Here is a 26,305-nt window from a genome sequence, read left to right on the forward strand (position 1 = left end):
CGATTTTTTGTGCTGAAAGCGGTACCATTTTTTTGCATGGAAATATGTAGTTTTTTATTGTAGGCTGTAATTTTTAGGAATAACTCACTGAAATCTGTCTGAACAAGAGTCTAGTAAACATTCCGGATATGATAAAACTTGAAACACGAAATCATAAATTATAATTTAATAAATAATAAAAAAAAATAATAATATAATAATAATATATTTAATTCAATAATATAATCAAACCAAAAACACTGAAATTTGAAATACAGAGGCAAATTCGCACATCGCTGAGCAAAGTCACAAAATCGTTTTCAGTGTCTGATGACGAATGTCCCCATGAATCATTATCACTCAATTCTGCAAGTGGTTCTGATTTACTATCGCTGTTCTCTAGCTGGTCTACAACCGCTTTTGACATAAAGGGACGCTTTTTGGACGCCATGGACTTTTCTAAGTTTCCAGGCAGAAAGAACAGTCAAAATGCAGGCAGGGCACAGGACAAAGCAGTAGGGACAAAATATATGTGAAATGCATTGAAACAGCAATGTTTTAGTATATAATAATCATTTTTTAAAAAATGACACTTTTTAAAAATTTCAAATTTGCCGCCGGTTCTGGCGCCCGTACGTCCCGACGTCACAGGGACCCGAACACGGAAGCCGGATGCCGGCATCGGCCGGAGGAGATGGCCGGGGACGCTGCAGGGGACACATCGCGGGAGCGAAGGACAAGGTAAGTGCTGCAGGGACTCCCTGAGCAACGTCGCATGGTAAGCCCGAGTGTAGCTCGGGGTTACCGCTCTTGGTACTGAAATTTTACCCCGAGCTACACTGGGGAATACCGCCAAGGAGGTTAAGTAAACTACCCAAATCTGGGACATACTGTACATACTTCCCATCCTGGACACAACCACAGGTTTTTATTGGCCTGCAGTCAGCCTTTCTATAACTTAGTGTTATTCTGACTTTTTCTTCACAGTTACACTACGTTGGAGTATGTATAAAGGCCTACTTTTTTGTTTTTGAAAGAGTGTCCCTGCTGGGGAGATTCACCCCTCTATTTATTATGGTGACCATTGGCACTGGGTGCTGGAACATCAAGTAAATTGTGTGTGGATTTAATTTCTATTGAAGTGTTGTTATGCCTAATGTGACTGCAATGTTACAATGAGACTGTAGATCATTGCCAACACAAGGAAGGATCAGCATATATTTTTGAGATAATGTAGCTTTTATAAAAATAAAAAAAAACACATTTAACTATTACATTTTGTTTAGGAGGCTTTAATGTTTTAGATTGTTTGGGATTTACAACTGTTTTAATACCTAAGGAATTCAATACTCCCTACTACAGTGATATCAAAAGGATAATGCTAACTTATTGTCATTCCAAAAGCTTGTTTTACATGAAAGGAACAAGATAAGGTACTCAGATCTTAGGGACAGTAATTAAAATCAAGTAAATAAGTATATAAAATCATTGTCCAATAATAAACTACAGTTCAGGGAACTTTGTCAGTATACTGAACTAGCCAGGCGAACAATACCTTGCTCTAAAACACTAATGGGCTTACAAGAATGTGCTAACAAGAATATTTCTTGGCCACAGTAACCAGCCAAAGTCCTTGTTTCAAATTCAAGTTAAAAACTGTAGAAATGGCAGCTGGAAGTTGATTGGTTGTTATGGACAAGAATAACAAAGAATGCAAACAGCAATTATGAGCGATACATTGTTAGTTCAGATTCAAGCTTATCTCCATGCAGGTGTAAAAAAACATGTTTTAATTAAAAATAATATATTTTTTTTCTATTCAACTAATTTAACCTCTTCGCACTGGCCACACGCAAATGTGCGGCCTCCCAGCATCTGAGTCTTGAAGCCAAGCGGCCGCACATTTGCGTGCAATTAAGAAAAACATATGTGCTGAGAGCGCATGCCCTGAGCGCTCCCAGCACACATGTCTGGTAGTGACGGAAAGGTCCCGATCTCCACTTTCGATCGGAAACTTTCCTGATCATGTGACCGCCGTGGCAGCGAATCACGGCGGTTACATGACCCTAAAACCACCCTGCCCTGCCTCCCAGCTTCTGAAACCCTTAAAAGGCCGGGAGGCGCCGGAGCCAAGGGGTTAAGCTCCTGAATGTAACTGGTCATCAGCTTCTTCTAATCCCCTGCACAAAAGCACTTGGACTGGGACAGGCAAGGGTAGCAGTTTGGGCAATCAGGTGTGCTGCATACACAAGTTCTGACAAGGAACATTCTGATAGGAGGAAAAACAAGTAACAATGTGATGGGTTAATGATGCTTAGTCATTGTCCAATCACAGTCTGGAGGCAAGAAGGTGAGCTAGCTTTATTGTTTAACTGCAGCAGAAAAATGTCAGGTTACCTGACTCTCGCAGGACTGGATGGTCAGAAATACTAAAGCTTTGGCAAGTAAGACACCTGCCATATATGCACTTTGAGTATTTAGCTCTTTGCCTGGAGTTCAGCTTTAAGCTTTGAATAGTTTCTGAAGTGGGTATCCTTATGCCCCAAGAGGCAATCAGATATTGCCTAGATCAACTTTACCTATAAATGTTAGTATTCAGTTATACTATGTACATTTAGGAAAGAATCCAGACCTTTTTTAAAGCAATCTACTGAGTTGGCCAGAACCAGCTCTTGAGCAAGTCTATTCCACATTTTCACAGCTCTCACTGTGAAGAAACCTTTCTATTTTTAAGATTAAATCTCTTTTCCTCCAGACGTAGAGAGTGCCCCCTTATCCTCTGTGATGACCTCAGGGTGAATAATTCTACACTAAGTTCACTATATGGACCTCCTATGTATTTATATATGTTGATCATATCCCCCCTTAATCTCTTTTTTTGAAGAGAGAATACATTCTGTTCCTTTAATCGTTCCTCATAGCTGATCTCCTCCATGCCTCTTTGCTTGCCCTTGTCTGCATTTTCTCCAGTTCCCTGGCATCCTTTTTGTGAACCGGTACCCAAAACTGAGCTGCATATTCCAGATGAGGTCTTACTAACAATTTGTACAGGGGCAAAATTATATCTTTCTCTCTGGAGTCTATACCTCTCTTAATACAAGAAAGGATTTTGTGCGCTTTAGAAACCGCAGCTTGGCATTGCTTGCTATTATTAAGCTTATGATCTACCAGAACTCCCAGATCCTTCTCCACCATTTATTCCTCCAGTTGTACCCCCCTAGTATGTATGTTGCATGCATAGCTTTACATTTATCAACATTAAGCCTCATTTGCCACATAGTTGCCCAATTAAACAGTGCATTGAGGTCGGCTTGTAAGTTGGAGACATCCTGTAAGGACATTATTCCACTGTATAGCTTGGTGTCATCTGCAAAGACTGAAATGGTACTTTAATCCCAGATCCTATATCATTTATAAATATAGCAAAAAGTAAGAATTCCCAAAACTGAACCTTTGGGTACACCACTAACAACCCTAGACCATTCACAGTATGAATCATTACCCCCTACTCTCTGAATACGACCTTTTAGCCAATTTTGTTATCCATTTACAAACTGATTTTTCCAAGCCTGTAGACTTACACATTACCCGTGTGTGGGGAACTGTGTCAAATGCTTTTGCAAAATCCAAGTATACCACGTCCACCACCACCCCTCTGTCCAAGGTTTTGCTCACCTCTTCATAAAAAGAAATCAGATTTGTTTGACAACTTCTGTCTTTCATGGATACATGCTGTCTGTTTTTTTAAATATTTTTTTTTTTCAGAAAGAACTCATCTATGTGATCTTTAATTAAATTTTCCAACATCTTCCCAACTATAAAAGTTAAACTAACAGGTCTATATTTACTTGGTAAAGACTTTGACCCCTTTTTAAATAAAGGAACCACATTGGCCTTTCGCCAATTCAGTGGTACTATGCCAGTTATTAAAGAGTCCCTAATACACATTTCATTTGCTCAGTTTAATGTCACTTTTACAATGTTATAAAATATCATTACCTGAAAGTACTGAGGACATTGCTGCAAATGCATTGAGCTTCATTCCACATACAGGATTCCCAGTGTATAAAATTTCCAGTAGCAGAAGCCCAAAGCTAATTACCAATAGTGTAATGTACATCAGCTCAGAACCCAAGGACAGCCATAGAATTCCTAAAATGGGTAAATAAAAAAGCATAATTTTGTTAAGCATTAGAAGTGAATAATGCAAAATGTGTTTCATGGATCCAGCTGCCTGTTAAAAGTATACAATAACATTTAGCAATAATAAAAATTATTTAAAAAAAACTAGCAAATATATCCATCCATGAATGGCTTAATTTTGCCTGAAAGGTTTTTGGCTGTATGAATGATTCATAACACAATTGTATGCATTACTGCCTAATAAAATAGCTAATGCTGAAACCTGGCCCTTAATGGTATCAACAGCCAAATTCTTCTGCAACCCTGTTTGAAGAAACAACAGAATACTACCAATCACATACTTTCGTGGGTGCCATTTGTGAACCTCACACTAGGCAATGTAAGACTTCCAGGTTCTGTAATACATGTTCCAGGAAATTTCCTTTCTAGCACACAACAAGATGGGGATGACAGAATCCAACACTCCCCTATCTTTCAGAATCTATATTTCAATAGCCATGCTGTCAAATTTAATGACTGTAAAGCTAGGTGCAATATAGGACCTGGAGACAACAGGTCTTGCAGATACGGCAGGGCCCACTGCCCGTCTACTGCCATCTTCATTATGTCCGTGTACCAGGCCCTCCTGGGCCAGGCTGGAGCAATCAGTATAGCTGGAATAGACTCCTTCCGAATCCTGCATAAGAGATGTGCCAGCAGCTGGATCAGAGGAAAGGCATAAATCAGTAAGAACTGGTTCCAAGGTATCACTAAGGCGTCTACCCCTGCTGTGAGAGGGTCCCTTACCCTGGACACAAAAGATCGAACGTGTTGTTGAACCTGGATGCCAAGAGATCTAGATCCAGGCAACCCCATTGCTGGCTGACTTCCTTGAAAACATGAGGATGCAAAGCCATTCCCCTGGAATCAACTGCTGGTTACTGAAATAATCTGCCTGCCAATTTTCCACCCCTGGAATGAACACTGCTGACAGACTTTGAACATACAGTATCTCTCTGCCCAGGTCAGAATATAGTTCACCTCCTTTTGGGCACCTTGACTCCTGCTGCCACCCTGGTGGTTGATGCTGTGGCATTGTCCGACTGAATCCTTACAGGCAAACCTTGAAGCCTGGATATCCAATATCTCAGAGTATGCTGTTACACAGTTAATATTTATGTTAATGTACATGAGAATTCATATAGTTTATTCTTTGTACCATTTCCTATGGATATTTCTATAGTTAGTTATGCTGCCATCCAGTGGCCTTATTTGGTAATGCATTTGTTTTATATTACCTCCCAGAGATCTCTGACACAGTTCCTTTGTATATGAAGCTCCTCCCTTCTTCTTGAGTTCAGCACTTCCTGTGTCATGGAGGCAGCTAACAGACCACATGTAACAGGGACACATGTATTCTGCATAGTACGCTACAGAAAGTATCATCTTTTGACCGTATAATACTGGAAACCATTCATTCTGCTGTATCCTGTTTCACATGTACAGAATAAAGCAACTTCTGGATGAACACAGTATTGGTGAGTTCAACTATCTGATAAGGATTGTCCACAGTGATTATATCTGCTTATACAGGCTAGGCAGAGAGGTCTCACAAGGGATAAATCGCTATCACAACAATCTGAGTCAGAATAGTCAAAAGATGCATAGAATCCCTACAGCCTGCTGTGTATATGTGTGTGCCTAATCTGCAATCAAGCTCAGTGCCATCCGCCATCTTGCAAAGCACATGGTCGCACAAGCTTACTGCACTTCATGTGAATGTTGAAAACTATTTCTCTGCATTGAACTGTGTTACCCCACCTGTCTAAGCTGCTATTCGTCTTCTTAAAGAGACAGTACCAATTTTTGCAGAACAGTAAAAAATGTCTAGACAAGGCTCTGAACACTCCTTTATGGCCGAACCAACGCAGATACATCATTCCTCTGAACCAGCAGACATACAGGGAACAGATTCTGCAGACATTCCCGAACAGAGCATAAAACCCAAACGTACAATAAAACCAACACAGAAACTCAGGGAAAACTATGAAGCCACTAGAGATGAGTTCTCCAGTAATCTGTCAGACCTCTGGGACCGAACTTCACAATGCATGTCAGTTTTGTCACACTTTAATGATCAACCAGCTGAATTAAGAGACTCTATAAATCGCCTATCTGCTGCGTATGAACGCTACCAGCGGCTGTCTGTAAAATACTCAGCTTTCTTGCAGGACTCTAATATAGAGGATTCTTCAGCAGAACTGACCAGGACCGATGCACTAAACCAACAAAGGGATCTTGCAGTGCAAAATGCTAAGTTTAAAGTAGAACTCCGCATTACTCAACTGCAGGAGACCAGATCTCACAGATCCACCTCAACCAAGCGCACTGCACTTTCTTCTAGATCCTCTCGCTCCAGAAGTTGGACATTAAGCGATAAGCTAATAGAGGCCCGCGCTGATGCTGAATCAAAAAAGGCGCAAAGCTCTTTTACCAGAAAGGAAGCAGAGGTAGAAGCACGCAAGATAGCTCAACAAGCAGAGATGATAGCTCAGCAAGCAGAGATGGAAGCTAAAAGCAAAGCTCAGCAAGCAGAGATGGAAGCTAAAAGCAAAGCTCTCCAAGCACAAATGGCTTCTCAACAAGCAGAGGCAGATTCCCAAATAAAGGTTCTGCAGATGGAAGGGGAGGAAGCAGCTTCCCTAGCAAGACTGAAAGTCCTTGAACAAGCAATGGGACAAAGTACTAATTCAGACTGCCTTATCCCAGCAGAACTGGAAGATCCAGTTGAACGCACCAGTGAATACGTATTAAAGCACAACATGTGCGAAGATACAGAGTCATCTACTGTACCTTCTACTAACATTACTGTTCTGACTCTCAACACAGAGACCTCTCAGCTCCATATGCCTAAGCCTCTTCAAATCTACAACACAAGTACATCTATGCAGCAAACCACATCAACTCCTGCCAACAACAAGGTGACTTCCAGTGACAAGTCGCAGCTCAAGCCACAGCCAGCACAAGCCTTAGAGACTACACCACAGTTAAACGCTCATGCAACATCATTTTACCCTGGTAAACCTCACCCTACATCACCAGAGAACTTTCACACCCAAGGGGTTCCACAAGTTACTTTGGCACCAAAGAGTGAGAGATCAGATTTGAATGACTTTGCCAGATATATGATTCGCCGTGAGCTCATTAACACCAGCCTCTCAAGGTTTGACGACTGTCCAGAGAGCTACAGGGCCTGGAGATCAACCTTCAAGGCTGCTATTGCTGATCTCAACCTTACTACTAAGGAAGAACTTGATTTGCTCATAAAGTGGCTGGGACCAGAATCTGCAGATCGTGTTAAAAGACTGAGAACAGTACATGTTGACCACCCAGACGCAGGTCTTGTTGCTGCATGGGCAAGACTTGAGCAAGCCTATGGTAGCTCTGAAGCCATAGAGAGCGCTCTATTCAAGAGACTGCAAAACTTCCCAAAAATAGGAAACAGAGACTATCGCAAGCTCCAAGATCTAAGTGACCTCCTCATGGAGCTAGAGTTGGCAAAGACAGACCCACGTCTATCTGGACTAAGCTTCCTGGACACCGCTCATGGTGTCAACCCAGTGGTGTCTAAACTGCCATACGGCCTGCAAGAGAAATGGGCACAACAGGGCTCAAGGTACAAAAGAGACTATAACGTATCCTTTCCTCCATTCTCATACTTTTGCAGGTTCATTAGTGATCAAGCCTGGACGAGAAACGATCCCAGCTTCAGCTTCAGTGAACCAAACTTGCCTGCTTCATCCTCATCATCATCAAGGTATGATAACACAGCAGCTAAACGTAGAGACTGTACTAGAGCAATATCTGTTAAAAGGACAGACATCTCACCCTCCACAACCTCACCTACTGACCAAGGCATTGTGGATGCCAGAGATAAAGACCCTAATCGTCAGTGTCCTATTCACAAGAAGCCTCACCCTCTTAAGAAATGTCGTGGGCTTAGGGCAAAGCCTTTACAAGAGCTCAGGGAGATTCTCCAGAAACTTGGAATATGCTACAAGTGCTGTGCTTCTTATAACCACTTTGCTAAAGACTGTAAAGTTGTCATCAAGTGCACAGAATGCGGTAGTGGCAGACTTGTTACAGCCATGCATCCTACTCCACTTCCAGACAACCCGCAGCAGCTACCTACCTCAACCCCTGTCTCAAATTATGGCGGGGAGCAACAAAGTCATGATCTAGCCAAAAGTAATGTTTCTTCTTCATGTACAGAAGTCTGTGGAGAGGGACTGGATCACAAATGCTGTGCCAAGATATGCCTAGTCAAGATATACCCAAAGGATCATCCTGAGGAAGCTGCTAGTATGCCATAATAGATGAACAGAGCAACAGATCTCTGGTTAAGCCTAAATTCTTTGAGATCTTTGGCTTAGAAGGTCACGCCACACCGTATACTCTCAGAACCTGTTCTGGTCGTGTAGAGACCTTTGGCAGAAGGGTCGATGGATTCATGGTCTCTCATATCAAGGATGGAGAAGGCATACCCCTCCCAACATTAGTTGAGTGTGATCAGATACCAGATGAAAGAGAAGAGATTCCTACTCCAGAAGCTGCATATCATCATCCTCACTTAAGGCACCTTGGTGATGAGATTCCTGCGATGGACAAGAGTGCTGAAATCTTGGTCCTGCTAGGAAGAGACATTCTCAGAGTACATAAAGTACGCAACCAATGCGATGGACCTGACGATGCCCCTTATGCACAAAGACTTGACCTAGGCTGGGTAATAGTGGGCGATGTATGCCTGGACAGAATGTCATCTCAGATCCACTCCTTCAAAACTTACATGTTGGGAAATGGACGTGCATCCCACTTCAAACAGTGCCCTCACCATTATGAAGTAAAGGAGAAGCCTCTTGACATCATCCAAGTACCTGATGTTACTCCTGTTCTTTGTGATGACAACCTAGGTACCACAGTGTTTTGTACTACAAGTGATGACAACAAAATAGCCTTGTCAGTCGAAGATAGACAGTTCATCAAAATAATGGACAAAGAATTCTTCCAGGATGAGTCTAACAGCTGGATCGCACCATTACCTCTTCATGCTGCAAGGGCCACACTCCCAACCAAACGTGAACAGGCTCTATCCAGATTCAACTCACTTCAACGAACACTAAAGAACAGGCCTGAAATGAAGGAACATTTCATCGCTTTTATGAAAAGGATCTTTGACAATGATCACGCTGAACCAGCACCACCACTTCAAAGACACGATGAGTGCTGGTACCTGCCTTTCTTTGGAGTGTATCATCCACGTAAGCCAAAACAAATCAGGGTAGTATTTGACTCCAGTGCCAAGCATCAAGGCGTATCCCTGAACGATGTTCTTCTCACTGGCCCGAATCTAACCAACAACCTTGTAGGTATACTTATGAGATTTAGCAGAGAACCAGTTGCCATAACTGCTGATATTGAGCAAATGTTTCATTGCTTCATTGTACGTGAAGACCATAGGAACCTCCTAAGGTTTCTGTGGCACCGTAACAACAACATGGACAATGAGATAATTGAATACCGCATGAAGGTACATGTTTTTGGAAATAGTCCCTAACCCGCTGTTGCAACATATGGTTTACGAAGGACTGCCCTTGATGGAGAAAAGGAGTATGGTGCGGATGCTCGACACTTCGTTGAGAGAGACTTTTATGTTGACGATGGACTTAAGTCTTTACCTACAGACGAAGAAGCCATAGACCTGCTCCAAAGGACACAAGGTATGCTTTCCGAGGCTAACCTCAGACTACACAAGATTGCCTCGAATAGTGTCGCTGTTATGAAAGCCTTTCAACCTGGCGATCATGCCACTGGGTTTAAAGATTTAAATCTTGGGATGGACATGCCACCTATACAGAGAAGTCTGGGCCTACGGTGGGACTTATTAAAAGATACCTTCGGTTTTCAAGTCGGCTCTGCAGACAAACCATTTACTAAGCGTGGTGTTCTGTCAGTGGTGAACAGCTTGTACGATCCATTGGGATTTGTGGCTCCCATCACCATACAAGGTAAAGCCTTACTTAGACAGTTCTCAGAGTCTATTAAAGATTGGGATGCTCCACTGCCTACAGACAAGCTTCCAAAGTGGGAGTCCTGGAAACAATCTCTGCATGCCTTAGATGGAATCAGTATACCACGCTGTTACACCTCAGCTTCCCTTGCTACAAGTCAGGGAAAAGAGCTTCACATCTTCTCAGAAGCATCTGCCATAATCAATTCAAGACCACTTGTTCCAGTTTCTACAGATCCAGAGACCCCAACTATCCTTACCCCAGCTACTCTACTTACCCAGAAGCTTGGGTCCGTTCCTGTTCCACCTGGAAACTTTAAAACAGGAAATCTGTGCCATGACCAGTGGAAGCGAGTACAACACCTCTCCAACCGTTTCTGGAATCGTTGGAGAATGGAGTATATTTCTACTCTGCAAGGACGCAGAAAATGGCAACGCCTGAACCCTAACATTAAAGTTGGAGATCTTGTTCTGCTGAAGGACCAGCAAGCTGAAAGAATTGAGTGGCCTATGGGACTCATTGTAAAGAGCATTCCTAGTGATGACGGCAAGGTACGCAAGGTGGAGGTGAAAGTTGCAAGACAAGGGACTGTAAAGACTTTTAGCAGACCTATCACAGAACTTGTTCTGCTGTTGCCCTTTGGAGAATGAACTTGCTTGCGTATGCTGCTGGATCCAACCTGTGACTTCAAGAAGGAAGTGTCTTGAACTTTAATTGATACAACTTGAAGCCTTACGTTATAATTGTTGCACTGTATGCATGTTCTCTTTTTTATGTCTTTCAGGTCTTCAAGACATCAAGCAAATTGCGCTGTTGTTTATTTGCAATTGTATAACTACCGTTATGGTTTAAATAGTGACATTTACAATGCCAGACAGGGAGTATGCTGTTACACAGTTAATATTTATGTTAATGTACATGAGAATTCATATAGTTTATTCTTTGTACCATTTCCTATGGATATTTCTATAGTTAGTTATGCTGCCATCCAGTGGCCTTATTTGGTAATGCATTTGTTTTATATTACCTCCCTGAGATCTCTGACACAGTTCCTTTGTATATGAAGCTCCTCCCTTCTTCTTGAGTTCAGCACTTTCTGTGTCATGGAGGCAGCTAACAGTCCACATGTAACAGGGACACATGTATTCTGCATAGTATGCTACAGAAAGTATCATCTTTTGACCGCATAATACTGGAAACCATTCATTCTGCTGTATCCTGTTTCACATGTACAGAATAAAGCAACTTCTGGATGAACACAGTATTGGTGAGTTCAGCTATCTCATAAGGATTGTCCACAGTGATTATATCTGCTTATACAGGCTAGGCAGAGAGGTCTCACAAGGGATAAATTGCTATCACAAAAATCTGAGTCAGAATACAGAGCCAGCCTCACTGCTCAAAGTTCCAAAACATTGATGGGAAGAACCCTTTCCCGTGAAAGCCATGTTCCCTGAACTGTGGCCTCCTCCAGAACAGCCTGCCAAACTGAATGGCTTGCATTGGTGGTTACCAACTTCCACTCCACTGGCCGAAAGGATCTTCCCTTCTCCAAATTGTGAACTCACTCATAACCATCAACCACCAATTCAGGCTCTGCTGCACCTCTGGAGACAAGAGATATGCAGTAATCCAGGGGCGGAATCTTTTTGTTCCAAGCAGACAGAATGTACATTTTCAGCAGTCTGGAGTGGAATTGAGCATAGGGAATAGCCTCGAATGAGGACACCATCTTCCCCAGCAACCTCATACAGAGGCGAATTGAAGGATACCTCTTGGCCTCCAGACTGCAAACCTCATTCCTCAGGGCGCAATGTTTCCCTGGAGGCAGAAATACCTTTGCCTGAACCGTGTCTAGGACCATTCCCAAATACTCCAGGCTTTGCACTGGTTCTAGGGCCGACTTCTTGAGGTTGAGCACCCAGCACAGCTGTTCCAGGATCTGCATCGTAAGCACCACATCCTGATTCAGATATGGCACTAAGCGATTTCTGAGCAAGAGATCATCTAGATAACCTGTGACCGATACTTCCCAAGTTCTGTGTAGCCCCAACACTGGAGCAAGAATTTTTGTGAAAACTCTGGAAGCCGTGACCAGCCCAAACAGTAGTGCTATGAGCTGGAAATGCTGAGCCTCTACTTTTATGCTGCATTAATCTTTGGTGAGGAATGAATATCGGTACACACAGGTATGAGTCCTTGATGTGTATGGACACCAAAAAATATCCCTCCTGTAGGGAAGCCACTACTGACCGAACCAATTCCATACGAAAGGATCAGACAATTAGGAACTGATTTAGCCCCTTGAGGTCCAAAATGGCCTTACATCCCCATTTTGTTTTGAGACTGTAAATAGGTTTGAATAAACTCTTGAAATCTTTCGCCTGCTGGAACCTCCGTGATTACTTCTTTAGCCAATAGACAATTGAGTGCCTGAAATAAATCTTAGAAACTGGGGAGAGGGAAATACCCAAAATTCTAGTCTGTGCCCTAGAGAGTGTGTAAATGACCCATTTGTCTTGGATTAGAGCCCTCCATGCGGCCACAAAATTCAAAAGCCTTCCCCCCCATCCGAACAAGTGGAGGCGCCCCTTCATAAAGGGGCGGACTTTGGATCTGTGTTAGATAACTGTTGTACCCAGGGCCTCCTTGGGTTTTGATTCTGAGATCTACCCCTGGAGGCTGGGACCTGTGTGTGGTGAAAAACGACTGCCTGGTAGATGAGGGTCCAGCTACCGAAGCCCCTGACACCTTAAAAGAAGGGTGTTTGAGTTTCCTCTTAGAGGGTAAAAGAATACTTTTACCCCTGAAATCTTTTGGATATATTTGTCCAAATCATCCCAAAACAGCCGTTCCCCATGAAAGGGAAAACCTGCCAACAATTTTTTGCATTGCAGTTCTGCTGACCAACTCTTCAGCCACAAAACCTTGTGCATGTGTACCGATAAGAGGGCCAAGCGAGAAATTTGCTGAATTGAATCCTTAAGAGCATCAACCACGAAACACAAAGCACGTGGAACATCCTCCAAATCCTCGGCCAAGCATTACCCCTGCATTGACAGTCTCCCAGTCCGTTGCTTGACACAGAAAGATTTTGGAAAATGCCAATAGCTGCCACAGCTGTCTGTGTAGCAGCACCTGCCATGGAGAAGGAGGCCTTAAGAAGACACTCCAGCTTCTTATCTGCTGAGTCCTTGAAAACCTGTACATTATCCACAGGACGTTAAAGATTTATTCAGGGATGAAACAGCTGCATCCACTACAGGCAACCCCCATTTCTTAACATACTTTTGTTCCATGGGGTACAAAACAGAAAACCTCTTTGGTGGAACAAAAACCCTATCTGGGTGATCCCAGTCAGCATACATAATTTCCTCCAGAAGAGGATGCACCGGAAAGGCCTGAGTACTCTGTGACAGCTTAAAAGAGCCCAGGGAAGAATAAGTAACCTCAGAGGTTTCTATCTGAGGTAGCCTGAATCCAGATCGTACCATATCATTGAGATCTTGGGCTAAAAATCTCTGAGACTTGGGAGGCAGAGATCTCCTGCTTCTCCTCAAGCTGTGACTCCTCAGAAAGTAATTCTACTGCCTCCAGCTCTTCCTCATCCTCAGGCCACACCCATTCCTGCTTCAGGATTGGTGGTTTAGTGATGGGGATCTATATCGCTTTATAGTCCCCTGAGAAACTAATGCAATCATCCCAGCGATCTTATCTTCTAAACCCACTAAGGCTGAAGCAAGATCATCCTTGGTTACATATGCTTAGGCAGAAGGCCCGGTAGTAGCCACAATGCCAGATAAACGCAGCGTTTCAGACTGCCCAGTTGCTTCTGCCCTGTCAGGAGAGGATATTACAGTGGACCTTCAGCTACGTTCCTCAGGACTTGGAGGTGGTACATTAGTGCCCTTTCCTGCTGCACTCTGCTGCACCCCCCCACTCCACATTCTGGAAGACATAATTTCACTAGTTACACAGATCACAATGATACAGCTATGCAAGTAGTGTGCTGAAGTAAAAACGCTCAATGCAAATGCTGCTTTATGAGACACCTAGTTTGGCTCCTAACTGACTGATCCACGGGAGTACTATAGAATAGTCCATTCTGTGTCCTGGCCACAAGAGATTTCTCAGCAGCAGCAGCCACATGTGGGTGGGTCCTGGCCTCCAGATAAACCAAATATGGCCGACTTCCATTTCCGGCCGCACTCCCTCTAGTGGCCGAAAACAAAAAGAGCAAGCACATCTCGGGAACAACAGTGAGCACTCCCCCTGGTGGAAACTCAGTCACAACGCGTCTTCTTTTTGCTCCAATTTAGAGCTTTTTTGTTTATCTTTACAGAGAGAAAAAAAGAAGATATCTTACCAGTAGTGTTAAAGTGGAACTGTATCTGAGAACCACAAACTGAAAACGCTATTTAAATCATTTTTTTAAAATACATTCTTTATTTGTATTTGTAAAGAAAAAATACAATGCAAAAAGAGGTCACGTATCTGAACAGAGGTATTGCAATGAAGAGAGTATCAAATGCAGTAAATTTAATATTCAAAGCAAACTTACCCACCTATCCATGACTCCAAACTTTACCCCCCCCCCCCAGCATTCTTAGCCATGGCCATCTTAAGTAATGGCAGATGATTCATGTAGCATTTACAACCTGGAATCCATCTGTCCTTAGGTCAGGCAAACAGGTAGGATGGAGTGCTTGGATTAGAAAGCCACTCCTCCCCTCCTCCAGATGAAAGGAAAAAAGATGCCCATGAAGATTCATGGGATAAATTACATCATATTGGCCCAAGCCAGAAACCAGGAAGCAACTGAAGAAATGTAAAAAAAAAAGTTTAAAACAATTAAATATAATATACTTTCCTAACTACAGTGCTGTGAAAAAGTATTTTCCCACTTCCTGATTTTCAGATCATCAAACAAATTTTAATATTACACAACGATAACCCAAGTAAATACAAAATGCAGTTTTTAAAATGATGATTTCATTTATTAAGGGAAAAAAAGTTGTCCAAACCTGCCTGGCGTTTTGAGAAAATGTAATTGGCCCCCTAAACCTAATATCCTTGGCAGCAACAACTGCAGTCAAGCGTTTGCAATAACTGGCAATGAGTCTTTCACATTGCTGTGGAGGAATTTTGGCCCACTCTTCTTTACAAAATTGGTTCAATTTAGCCACAGTGGAGGGTTTTTGAGCATTAACGGCCTGTTTGAGATCATGCTGAGATCATGCTACAGCATCTCAATCTTGCTGGTGTGTTTCAGATCATTGTCCTGCTTCATAACCCAAGTGTGCTTGAGCTTGAGGTCACAAACTGATGGCCGGACATTCTTCAGGATTTTCTGGTAGAGCACAGAACTGGTGGTTCCATCAATTATGGCAAGTCGTCCAGGTCCTGAAGTTGCAAAGCAGCCCCAGGCCATCACACTACCATCAACATGTTTGACTGTTGGTATGATGTTCTTTTTATGAATTGCTGTGTTAGTTTTGCACCAGGTGTAACAGGCCAACACCTTCCGAAAAGTTCAGCTTTTGTCTTATCAGTCCACAGAATATTTGCCCAACAGTCTTGGGGATAATCAAGATGGTTTTTGGCAAATATGAGATGAGTTTTTGTGTTCTTTTTGGTTCTTTTTGGAACTCTTCCATGGATGCCATTTTTGCCCTGTCTCTTATTAAATCATGAACACTGACCTTAACCGAGGCAAGTGAGGCCTGCAGTTCTTTAGATGTTGTTCTGGGTTCTTTTATGACCTACTTGATGAGTTGTCATTGTGCTCTTGGAGTAATTTTGGTAGGCCGGTCACTCCTGGGAAGGTTCACCACTGTTGCAAGTTTTTTCCATTTCTGGATAATGGCTCTCACTATGATTTGCTGGAATCCCAAAGCCTTAGAAGTGGCTTTGTAATTCTTTCCAGACTGATACATGTCAATTATTTTGTTTCTTATCTGTTCTTTAATTATTTTAGACCAGCTTTTTCTAATCAGTGTATATCTGCTGTCTCTGGGTGCTCTCTGTGCGCATGGCTAAAACAGTGGTGGAGATCATTATAGTTAGAAAAGCTGAAGTTGTGGATGAAATTGTTGGCTTTGTTACTACTACTTTATTACAGGCTTGGTAAGTACTACTAAGTAGTTACAAAGCGGTACTTCAAGGCCTTTTATATTTATTATGTAACTGGCTTTGTATTTACTGATTTGCACCTGACTTTGTACACACACAAAGCAGTACATGCAAAGCCAGTTACAAAGTACATACAAAGCCAGTTACAAAGCAGTAAATACAAAGCCAGTTACAAAGTACATACAAAGCCAGTTACAAAGCAGTGTCTACAAACCAGGTTCAAAGCAGTACGTACAAAGCCAGTTACAAAGCAGTACATTTAAAGCCAGTTAGAAAGCAGTGTACACAAAGCCGTAACTGGCTTAGAAAGTACATACTGCTTTGTAACTGGCATTGCGCATACTGCTTTGTAACTGGCATTGCGCATACTGCATTGTAACTGGTTTTGTACACACTGTTTTGTAACTGGATTTGCACATACTGCTTTGTAACTGGCTTTGTAAATATTGCATTGTATCTGGCTTTGTAACTGGCTTTGTATTTACTGTTTTGTAACTGGCTTTTTATGTACTGCTTTCTAACTGATTTTGTACATACTGCTTTGTAACTGGCTTTTTATGTACTGCTTTGTAATTGGCTTTGTACATACTGCTTTGTAACTGGCTTTGTACAGTATTTACTGCTTTGTAACTGGCTTTGTACGTACTGCTTTGTAACTGGCTTTGTACATACTGCTTTGTAACTGGCTTTGTATTTACTGCTTTGCAACTGGCTTTGTATGTACTACTTTGTAACTGGCTTTGTAAATACTGCATTGTATCTGGCTTTGCATTACTGCTTTGCAACTGGCTTTGTACTTTTTTTTTCCAAAAATACTTTATTGTTATAAGAGAAGACAAAAAAGCATTTAGCGCATGTACAGCCATAGATCACAGTCAAAACATAGACATGACATGTTGCTTCCCGTTTCGCAGACGGGACAAATTGTAAACAGTCATACATGACGAAATGGTGTAGGACATTACATCAATCATACAATGCAAAATGGTGGATACCAAGAGGAAAATGGATGAAGTGATGTTGGTGAAAGTTATCTCGTCTTGACTCTCATCAACTTTTTAAATGGTGAGGTATTGTGATGATAGGGGTAGGGGTAGGGAAAGCATTGGGTACTGTGAAGGTCATTGTTTACATAATTATAACTAGAGTATGTGCTATGGTTGAAGTTAGTCATATCTGTGTGCAGGTAAATGCTCTATTTGGTTGGTAGAGAATAAGTGATACAGGTAAATAACAGGTGTGAAAAAAGCAGGTTAGAAAGAAAGACAGTAAGAGATAGAATTGTAGGGTGAGATGTTGGGGGGGAGAGAAAAAAAAAGAAAGAAAACAAAAAAAAGAGGGGGGGTAGAAGGGATTACATCCTCATGTATTAGCCAAGCCAGACAGGTAGTACTAAAGCTTAAAATATGATACGTACAGGATCGGTCAGTGGGGTAACACGTGGATCAAGAACCCCAGAAGGCATGTTGAGATGTAGATCTACAGACCATCCTTATGTGTGAGAGAAGTATCCTCGGTTATCAGGGTATTTCCCCCTACAGAATTGTAGTTAGACATTCAGCCAGAGGGTCTCGGTTAATCGTGTACTGTTAGATGATAGGTAGGAGTGGATTTAAAATGACTCCAGCATGCCCATGTTTTCCTGAATCTCTCGGGATGTTCTTACTACAGAAATCAGTTCCTCCATTTCCTCAGTTTTATAACTGACTTTGCGCATTCTGTTTTGTAACTGGCTTTGCGTATACAGCTTTGTAACTGGCTTCGTATTTACTGCTTTGTAACTGGCTTTGTACTTGATGCTTTGTAACTGGCTTTGTACTTAATGCTTTGTAACTGGCTTTGTATTTACTGCTTTGTAACTGGCTTTGCACATACTGCTTTTTAATTGGCTTTTCAGTACTCACAAAGCCATTTCTAGAGCAGTAAGTATAACTGGAATTATGAGTACTTCTTTATATAGTAACTGGCTTTGTGAGTACTGCTTTGTAGCTGGATTTGTACACACTGCTTTATAATTGGCCTTTTAAGTACTGCTTTGTAACTGGCTTTGTATATACTGCTTTGTAACTGGCTTTCTAAGTACTCCTTTATAATTGAATTTGTACATACTGCTTTGTAACTGGCTTATTGAGCACTGCTTTGTTTTTTGAGGTCTGATAAATCATATATCATGAAGCTGAATTGGGGTCTGAGCCCTGGTTCACACTGATGCGGTGCGGAATTCGCAGCGTTTTCAGTGCAAAATCTGCACCACATCAGATTCGAACCTCGTTCATGCGAACCACTGCGGATGTGTATGTTAAGTTAACAACGCCCTGAAAGCGATCCACAAAACACGGTGCGATGTGCAGAATCGGATCACATAGGTGTGAATGCCTATGTGATCTGATTCTAGTGCGGAGCCAAAAAAGGGTCCTGCACGTTTTGGTGCCGGTATGGTGCGAATACAGCCATACAAAATGTATGGCTCCAATCGCACCGCACACAAATCACATGTGATTTGCACAGGCATGCAGTGCAATTCCTGTGCGAATCACTTCCAATATATCGCACTGCATATATGTGAACCCAGGCTGAAGGTGCAGGAATTGTGGCCGAACTGCAATCTGAAGCTGCATGCATTAGAGCTGATGTGTGGTCTGCGGCTGCCAGCATTGGGACTGATCTGAGGTGTGAAGGTGCTGAAAGTGGGGCTCATCAAAAGTCTGAAAGTGCAGGAATTGGGGCTGATCTGCAGTCTGAAGTTGCATGCATTGGGGCTGATTTGAGGTTATATGTGCTCTATTTTAGAGAGACAACACCTCACCACCCTGTCTTGTTTCCTTATAACTTCTATCAAAATAAAAATCTATTGAAAAGAAAACATTACAGTGGAGGGGAAATTATGTGCAATTACCCTTTAACTGAAAGTGTTAATCATTGTTTTTCTAAACTTTAACCTTTATCTGTGTGAATTTCCCATGGATCACCACAAAGGGAACCAGAGATATACTGTAATCCAGGATTGGGACTTCAGAAACATACAGGAAACCTGGATGTGTGTAAGCCTTCAACATCAGTAGCCAAAAAGAGTGCATACATAGACCAAAAGATAAGAGTTCAAAATTAATTTATTGGTATTGTGCTAAAAGTCAGCCAAAGCATTTTGGGGGTCAAAGGAACTCCCCTTTCATCAGGGCTACAAGAAAACATAAGTTAATGTAAATATAAGTGTAACTGATAAAATCATGTGCCTAATAAGCATAAGACATCATGGATAGCATACACATAGTTGCCAACTGTTTTAACCTCCCTGGCGGTATTCCCAAGTGTAGCTCAGGGTAAAGTTTCAGCACCACAGGCGGTAACCCCGAGCTACACTCGGGAATATCTTGCAGCGCTGCCCTGGGATCTCTTCTTCACTTACCTTGTCCTACGCTCCCGCAATGTCCGCCGGCCGATGCCGGCATTTGTCTTCCGGGTTCCGTTCCCTGCGACGTACGGGGGACGGAACGGCGGGAAATGTGAAAGTTGTAAAAGTGACATTCACTAAATTCACATAGTAAAACATTACTGTATCAAACCATTTCACATACATTTTGTCCCGAGTGCTTTGTCTTGTGCCCTGCCTACATTTTTTCTGTTCTTTCTGCTATGAAAATGAGAAAAGTCCATGGCGTCCAAAAAGCGTCCCTTTAGGTCAAAAGCGGTTTTAGACCAGCGAGAGAACAGCGATAGTAAATCAGAACCACTTGCAGAATTGAGTGATAATGATTCGTGGGGAAATTCGTCATCAGACACTGAAAACGATTTTGCAACTTTGCTCAGTGATGTGCGAACTTGGTACTATATTTCAAATGTCAGTGTTTTTGGTTTAATTATATTATTGAATTAAATTTAGTATTATTATATTATTTATATTATTTATTAAATTTTAATTTATGATTTCGTGTTTCAAATTTTAACATACCCGGGATGTTTACTAGACTTTTGTTTGGACAGATTTCAGTGAGTTATTCCTGAAAATTACAGGCCTACAATAAAAAACTACATATTTCTCTGCGGACGCTCGTTGGAAGTCATTCCCATCCATGGCCCGTAAACGTGCCCGGGACACCCTGGCAGCAGAGTTGGATCTACTCGCCTTTTCAGAGGCGGAGCGGGCCCTGCGTTGGACCAAACACAAATTTTATTCCTGTGCGAATAAGCCTGGTCCGATGCTGGCCAGGAAACTCAATTCTGTGGGGAAACCCCACAAACCGATCCGATTGCGACTTCCCGTGGGTGGCTGTACTTCTAATCCCCAGCAGATTGTCTCCCGTTTTGCGGACTTTTTCTCGCATCTTTATGCTAAACCAGATCCCTTCCCTGTGGCTCAGGCAGAGGCATTTTTTCAAGACCTCCAACTCCCTGGACTATCTGAGGCAGCGCAGAAGGCCCTCAATGCCGGTGTTACCGTACTGGAGGTGCTACAAGCTATTAAATCTCTACGATCCACCGCGGCCCCAGGTCCAGATGGCTTTTCCGGCCTCTACTATAAGAAATTTGCAACTCTGTTAGCACCCTTCTTGACTGATTATTTTAATGAGTTACGACAGGGCTCCTTGCCCTCTCCAGACGCGCTTAGAGCTCATATCTCTATGATTCCTAAGACAGCCGATGATGTGCAGGAACCGCAAGCCTTTCGGCCCATTTCTCTTCTTAATGAAGACCTGAAGATATTAGGCAAGATTCTCAGCTGTCGTATCAATAAATATTTGCGTAGCCTGATTCACAGGGATCAAGTGGGTTTCATCCCTGGGAGACAGGCGGGTGATAATGTTCGTAAGGTGGTTCATCTTATACATTTTCTACAACAACAGAAAATACCGGGATTCTTACTGTCCTTAGACATATATAAAGCCTTTGATTCTCTATCCTGGGACTATCTGCGGTTTGTGCTGTCTCGCTTGTATTCTTCCCCGTTGGCTTCCGTTAAATACGCTGGGTATTTCTCAGATTCCTTTCCTATTTGGCGAGGTACGAGACAGGGATGCCCCCTGTCCCCAGCACTCTTTGTCCTGGCGCTTGAGCCGTTGGCAATGGCGCTCCGGACTGATTGCAATATTTCGGGGGTTCCATACGCTGGACAGGAGTTCAAGTTGAACCTTTTTGCAGACGATGCCCTCTTGACTCTCACTAACCCCTTGACGACGCTTCCAAATTTGCAACAGGTTCTTGAGCGCTTCTCCTTGATTTCGGGTCTCTGTATCAATTTGGATAAGACTGTCGCGCCTAATATTACTTTGGCCTCAGATTTGATTTCGCACCTACAGTCCCACTTCCCTTATAAATGGGCTTCTTCTTCTCTTGAATATCTAGGCATCAGCTTGACCCCCACCTATGACTCACTGTTTGCTGCAAACTACTATCCACTGATTCGCTCTGTGTCCTCTCTTATGCATTCTTGGCAATTTCCACACCTGTCATGGATTGGACGGATTAATTCAGTAAAAATGACCATCTTGCCGAAACTGCTATACTATTTTCGCACCCTCCCAGTGCGGGTTCCTCCTCATTTCCTTCGGTTGCTTCAGGCAAAGATTATGCGTTTTATCTGGGCCAATAAACGCCCCAGAGTTTCCAGAACTACGCTTTTTGTCCATAGACTTCAGGGTGGCCTTGGGGTTCCCAATGTTACTAAATATTATCAGGCGAGCCAGATCGCCCCGCTATCTATGTTGCATGCTTCCTCAGACATACCTCTCTGGGTCCTCCTGGAACTACCTAATTGTGCCCCTATTGCGATATCGACACTTCTATGGCTTCCCTCTGCCCTGCGTCCCACGGCACTGAGTCCGATTGTGCTCCATGGCTTGCAAGTGTGGGACTCGGTACGTTACTCCAGTGGCCTAATGTCACCTTTTTTGCCATTGCTCCCAATCACTAACAACCCCCTCTTCCCACCAGGTTTAGATCAACCAAGGGCGTTTTCTTGGTGGGTGACCAATGGTTTTTCCCAGGTACGACACTTTTTGACCTCTCGGTCCTTCCCTACCTGGAATTCTCTTCGGGAGTCACGGGATGTCCCTCCGGCGGAGTTTTTTCGTTACCTTCAATTGCGGCATTGGCTGATCTCATTGCGGGGCACGTCTGTCTTCCCGTACCAGAAATATGCCTTTGAACAGCTTTGCCAACAACGGCCAGGTGCCCCAGGCCTTACTTCCCTTCTTTATGCAGCTTTGAATAGACGCTCGCCGCATACTTCTCTTTCATATGTCGTTCAGTGGGAGCGCGACCTGGGAGTGGCCGTGGATCCGGAGGACTGGAATAAGGCCTGGTCACTCATAGCTAAATGCTCATTTAATACGACCACGCTGGAGGCAGCCTATAAGGTATTGTTTCGCTGGTACTGGGTTCCGGCTCGGTTGGCCCGGGCTAACCCTGCCTGTAGTGATCAATGTTTTCGGGGTTGTGGCCATCGTGGAGATGTATTGCATATCTGGTGGTCATGCCCGAGACTGTTTCGTTTTTGGTCTCGTGTGTTTGGCCTCCTTTTCACCTTGTTCCATCTCTCCATCCGCCGGGATGCTCGGTATGCTTTGCTTCATTGCCCCATACCGGGCCTCTTGGCTCATCAGCAGAAGTTGGCTTCCTATCTGTTTTTATCGGCCACTAGAACAATTGCTCAGGCCTGGAAGAGTCCAGTATGACCTTATGGCGGTATCGTATGACCAGTATGGCGGGATCGTATGACCACTATGATGCTCAACGAACAGATGTCGAGTATCCGCAACGACTCCCAACATACATTTTTGAAAATATGGGAGCCGTGGTTGCAATATGCCTTTCCCACACTCTCCCCGGCTAGTCTGGGGATGTAATGGCTTTCGGTATTGGCGCTCTTGGACCCCTGCCCCTTGCCCCTCACCTTTTTTTTTTTTCTTCCCCTCTTTCTTCTTTTTTCATTCTTTCTTTGTTTTGGTGTGACTGGCCTGCTGCATTTAGTTGTTATAGTCAGTTACAGTAATGTTTTGTAATTTATGTGCCATTGATAGCCTCTGTGTGGGCGTACCTTTTGCCCTGTTGGCATTAGAGCACTGTTTTTCCTTTTTTTTTTATTTTGCATTTTTTTTATCTGTGCAATTGATAGCCCCTGCGTGGGCATGTTTTATTGCCTCTCTTTTATACTGTTTAAAAATTAATCAAAACCATTGAAATAGAAAAAAAATCTCACCAAAAAAAAAAAAAAAACTACATATTTCCATGCAAAAAAAGTACCGTTTTGAGCACAGAAATATGGACATAATCAGACTGCTAGGGAGGCTACAGCCCTGTCACAGCCGGTCTTCGTCCCAGGCTCCGTCCCGAAAATAGGAAATATTTCCCGGATTGCGTGTCCCCTGTACCAGGCAGCAGACGCCACAATTTTTGTGCTTCTGAACAGAGAGATGTGAGGACTGATCACTCGTCCTTCCCTCTCCCTCCTCCTCCCTCCCTCCTCTGTCCAGGCTCTCTGATTGAGGACTCCCCGTGAGGCTTGGCAGTGTGAGCGGGTGGGAGGGGGTGTGGTCAGCCTCACAAATCGGGCCCGGCCCCTCCTTTTACCTAGGGCAGCGTGAGCAATGAAGGTAAGTGCTGTGCTGGTGGGACGTATGTAGTGTATGTATATTTAGCATGTGTGTATGTAGCATGTGTGAATGTAGTAAGTGTGTATGCAGGGTTGCCAACTGTTTGTATGTTTAGGGACAGTTTGTAAATTTCAGGCGCCGTGTCCACAGTCTCTGTCCATCCCTTGTGCCAGGTCTGCAGTCTCTGTCCATCCCTTGCACCGTATCCGCAGTCTCTCTATCCCTTGTCCTATGTCTGCAGTCTTTGTCCATCCCTTGCGTCATGACCACAGTCTCTGTCCATCCCTTGCCTCGTGTCTGCAGTCTTTGTCCATCCCTTGCATCATGACCGCAGTCTCTGTCCATCCCTTGCCTCGTGTCTGCAGTCTCTGTCCATCCCTTGTGCCGTGTCCGCAGTCTCTGTCCATCCCTTGCCTCGTGTCTGCAGTCTCTGTCCATCCCTTGTGCTGTGTCCGCAGTCTCTGTCCATCCCTTGCCTCATGTCTGCAGTCACTATCCATCCCTTGTGCCATGTCCGCAGTCTCTGTCTATCCCTTGCGCCGTGTCCGCAGTCTCTGTCCATCCCTTGTATCATGTCCGCAGTCTCTGTCCATCCCTTGCATCATGTCCGCAGTCTCCGTCCATCCCTTACACCATGCCCGCAGTCTCTGTCCATCCCTTGCACCATGTCTGCAGCCTCTGTCCATCCCTTGCACTGTTTCCGCAGTCTCTGACCATCCCTTGCGCCGTGTCTGCAGCCTCTGACCTTCTCTTGTGCCCTGTACGCAGTCTCTGACCGTCCCATGTGCCACTGTTTGCAGTCTCTGATCATCTCTTGTGCCAGGTATGTAGTCTCTGACCATCTCTTGTACTACACCTGCAGTCTCTGACCATCCCATGTATGCAGTCTCTGACCATCTCCTTTACTATGCCTGCAGTCTCTTACCAACTCCTGTACTATGCCTGCAGTCTCAGACCATAGTCCTGTACTAACTGCAGTAACCTCTAGAAACCAATCAGTGAGTGGTAATGATGTGCTGTAACTTCTAGCAAACAATCAGTGTGTGTGAACCAGTTCTTTATGTTTGCATTAAGTTTTTTTTAGATAAGTCTATGATTGTGTTTATTTGTTTTTTGGGATGTTGGGGTGGAGAGCAAAATTGCATGGGGGGGATACCAAGAGAATCTCAGACTCTGTTTAACCACACCCCCTTTAAGACACGCCCAATTTTTAGCGGAGTTTAAATCACACCCATTTTTGGCGCAGCACGCTTCATAATCCTCTTTTTCTTATTAGGTCACACCCATTAATGAATGCTCCACCCCTAATTAACATACTGCTCCACCTACACTGTCTTTCTGGTCATACAGGAAGAAAAAGTGTTCCCAAAACTTTTTTTGAAATGTTGGCAACTATGCACATATATACATATATGTGCATTCAAAAATACACACATATACACCTACATGTATACATACCTAGAAACAAAGATAAAGAAATATCAGATAGTAAGTGATAATATGTAATGGGTTCATTTTTGGAATTGACACATGGTTAGTAGATACCATTACACCATTAACCATAAAACTGAAATAATACACATGAAAACAAACAATTTAATATAAAATGAAATTCTTCATGTTGTAAATGGTACAACAAAAAACCCTAATATAACAACCATCAATAAAAAAATTTCATAACAGAGTGTGCCTAAAACTGAAAAACATCATCAACATCAGTAAATCAATCTTTGGCACATAAATTATGTAATGTACTGGTAATTAGTGTGCTACTTATTTTTTAATCAAATTTAAGGATGGAAATCATTTAACAATTTACTTTCCTAAAAACATAGCAGTTGGCATTGAATTAGCCTTAATGATTACACCAGTATTCATCTCATAAAAGTAGTTAAAACAACGTCCTTGGAATATGATATAAACAGACATAAAAAATATACATACCTCTTTCAGCTGGTGGCGTTAATTCTAAAAAACTTCTGCACTTCTCATCTGCAATAATTACAATAAGTACATCATTGCAACATTGAATTATGCTAAACTGTAAGCCATTAATGGACTGCTAAGCATTTCTATAATATACTGTATATATATATATATACTGTATATTGTAACAAAGTACAACATAAACATACTATGAAAATTTACCACAATTTTACATTGGTAATGATACTAATTGAATTAATGTTATGTAGGACCACTTATATTAAATACATAGGAGCATATTTATCAAGTGGTAACAAAGTGTCTCATGAATTATTCATTGCTTATTTGCTGAGTCACCAATTTACTAAGCCCATTTTACAGCCAAGCTTTGTTATTCTTCAATGGGAGTTATTCTAATATGCATATACTGTATAAGGTTAATCCATTGACCAACCTCCTACCCCCTTCCACTGCTGAAGCCTATCTATC

General features: G+C 42.9%; 1 protein-coding gene across 1 annotated transcript in view; it reads right to left on the bottom strand.

Annotated features, from left to right (window-relative positions):
• The window catches only part of GSG1 (germ cell associated 1), a 114,099-nt gene that overhangs the window by 43,540 nt on the left and 44,254 nt on the right, over nt 1-26,305 (bottom strand). The window contains exons 3-4 of the mRNA XM_089687698.1: nt 25,835-25,882; nt 3,979-4,131 (exon numbers count right to left, since the gene is read on the bottom strand). Of these exons, the coding sequence (XP_089543824.1) occupies nt 3,979-4,131; nt 25,835-25,882 (201 nt within the window). The remainder of the gene's footprint in view (nt 1-3,978; nt 4,132-25,834; nt 25,883-26,305) is intronic.

The sequence above is a fragment of the Staurois parvus genome, unplaced genomic scaffold (assembly GCF_062004578.1).
Source record: "Staurois parvus isolate SC_StPar_1 unplaced genomic scaffold, SC_StPar_1.0 ptg000436l, whole genome shotgun sequence".
Lineage (NCBI taxonomy): Eukaryota > Metazoa > Chordata > Amphibia > Anura > Ranidae > Staurois > Staurois parvus.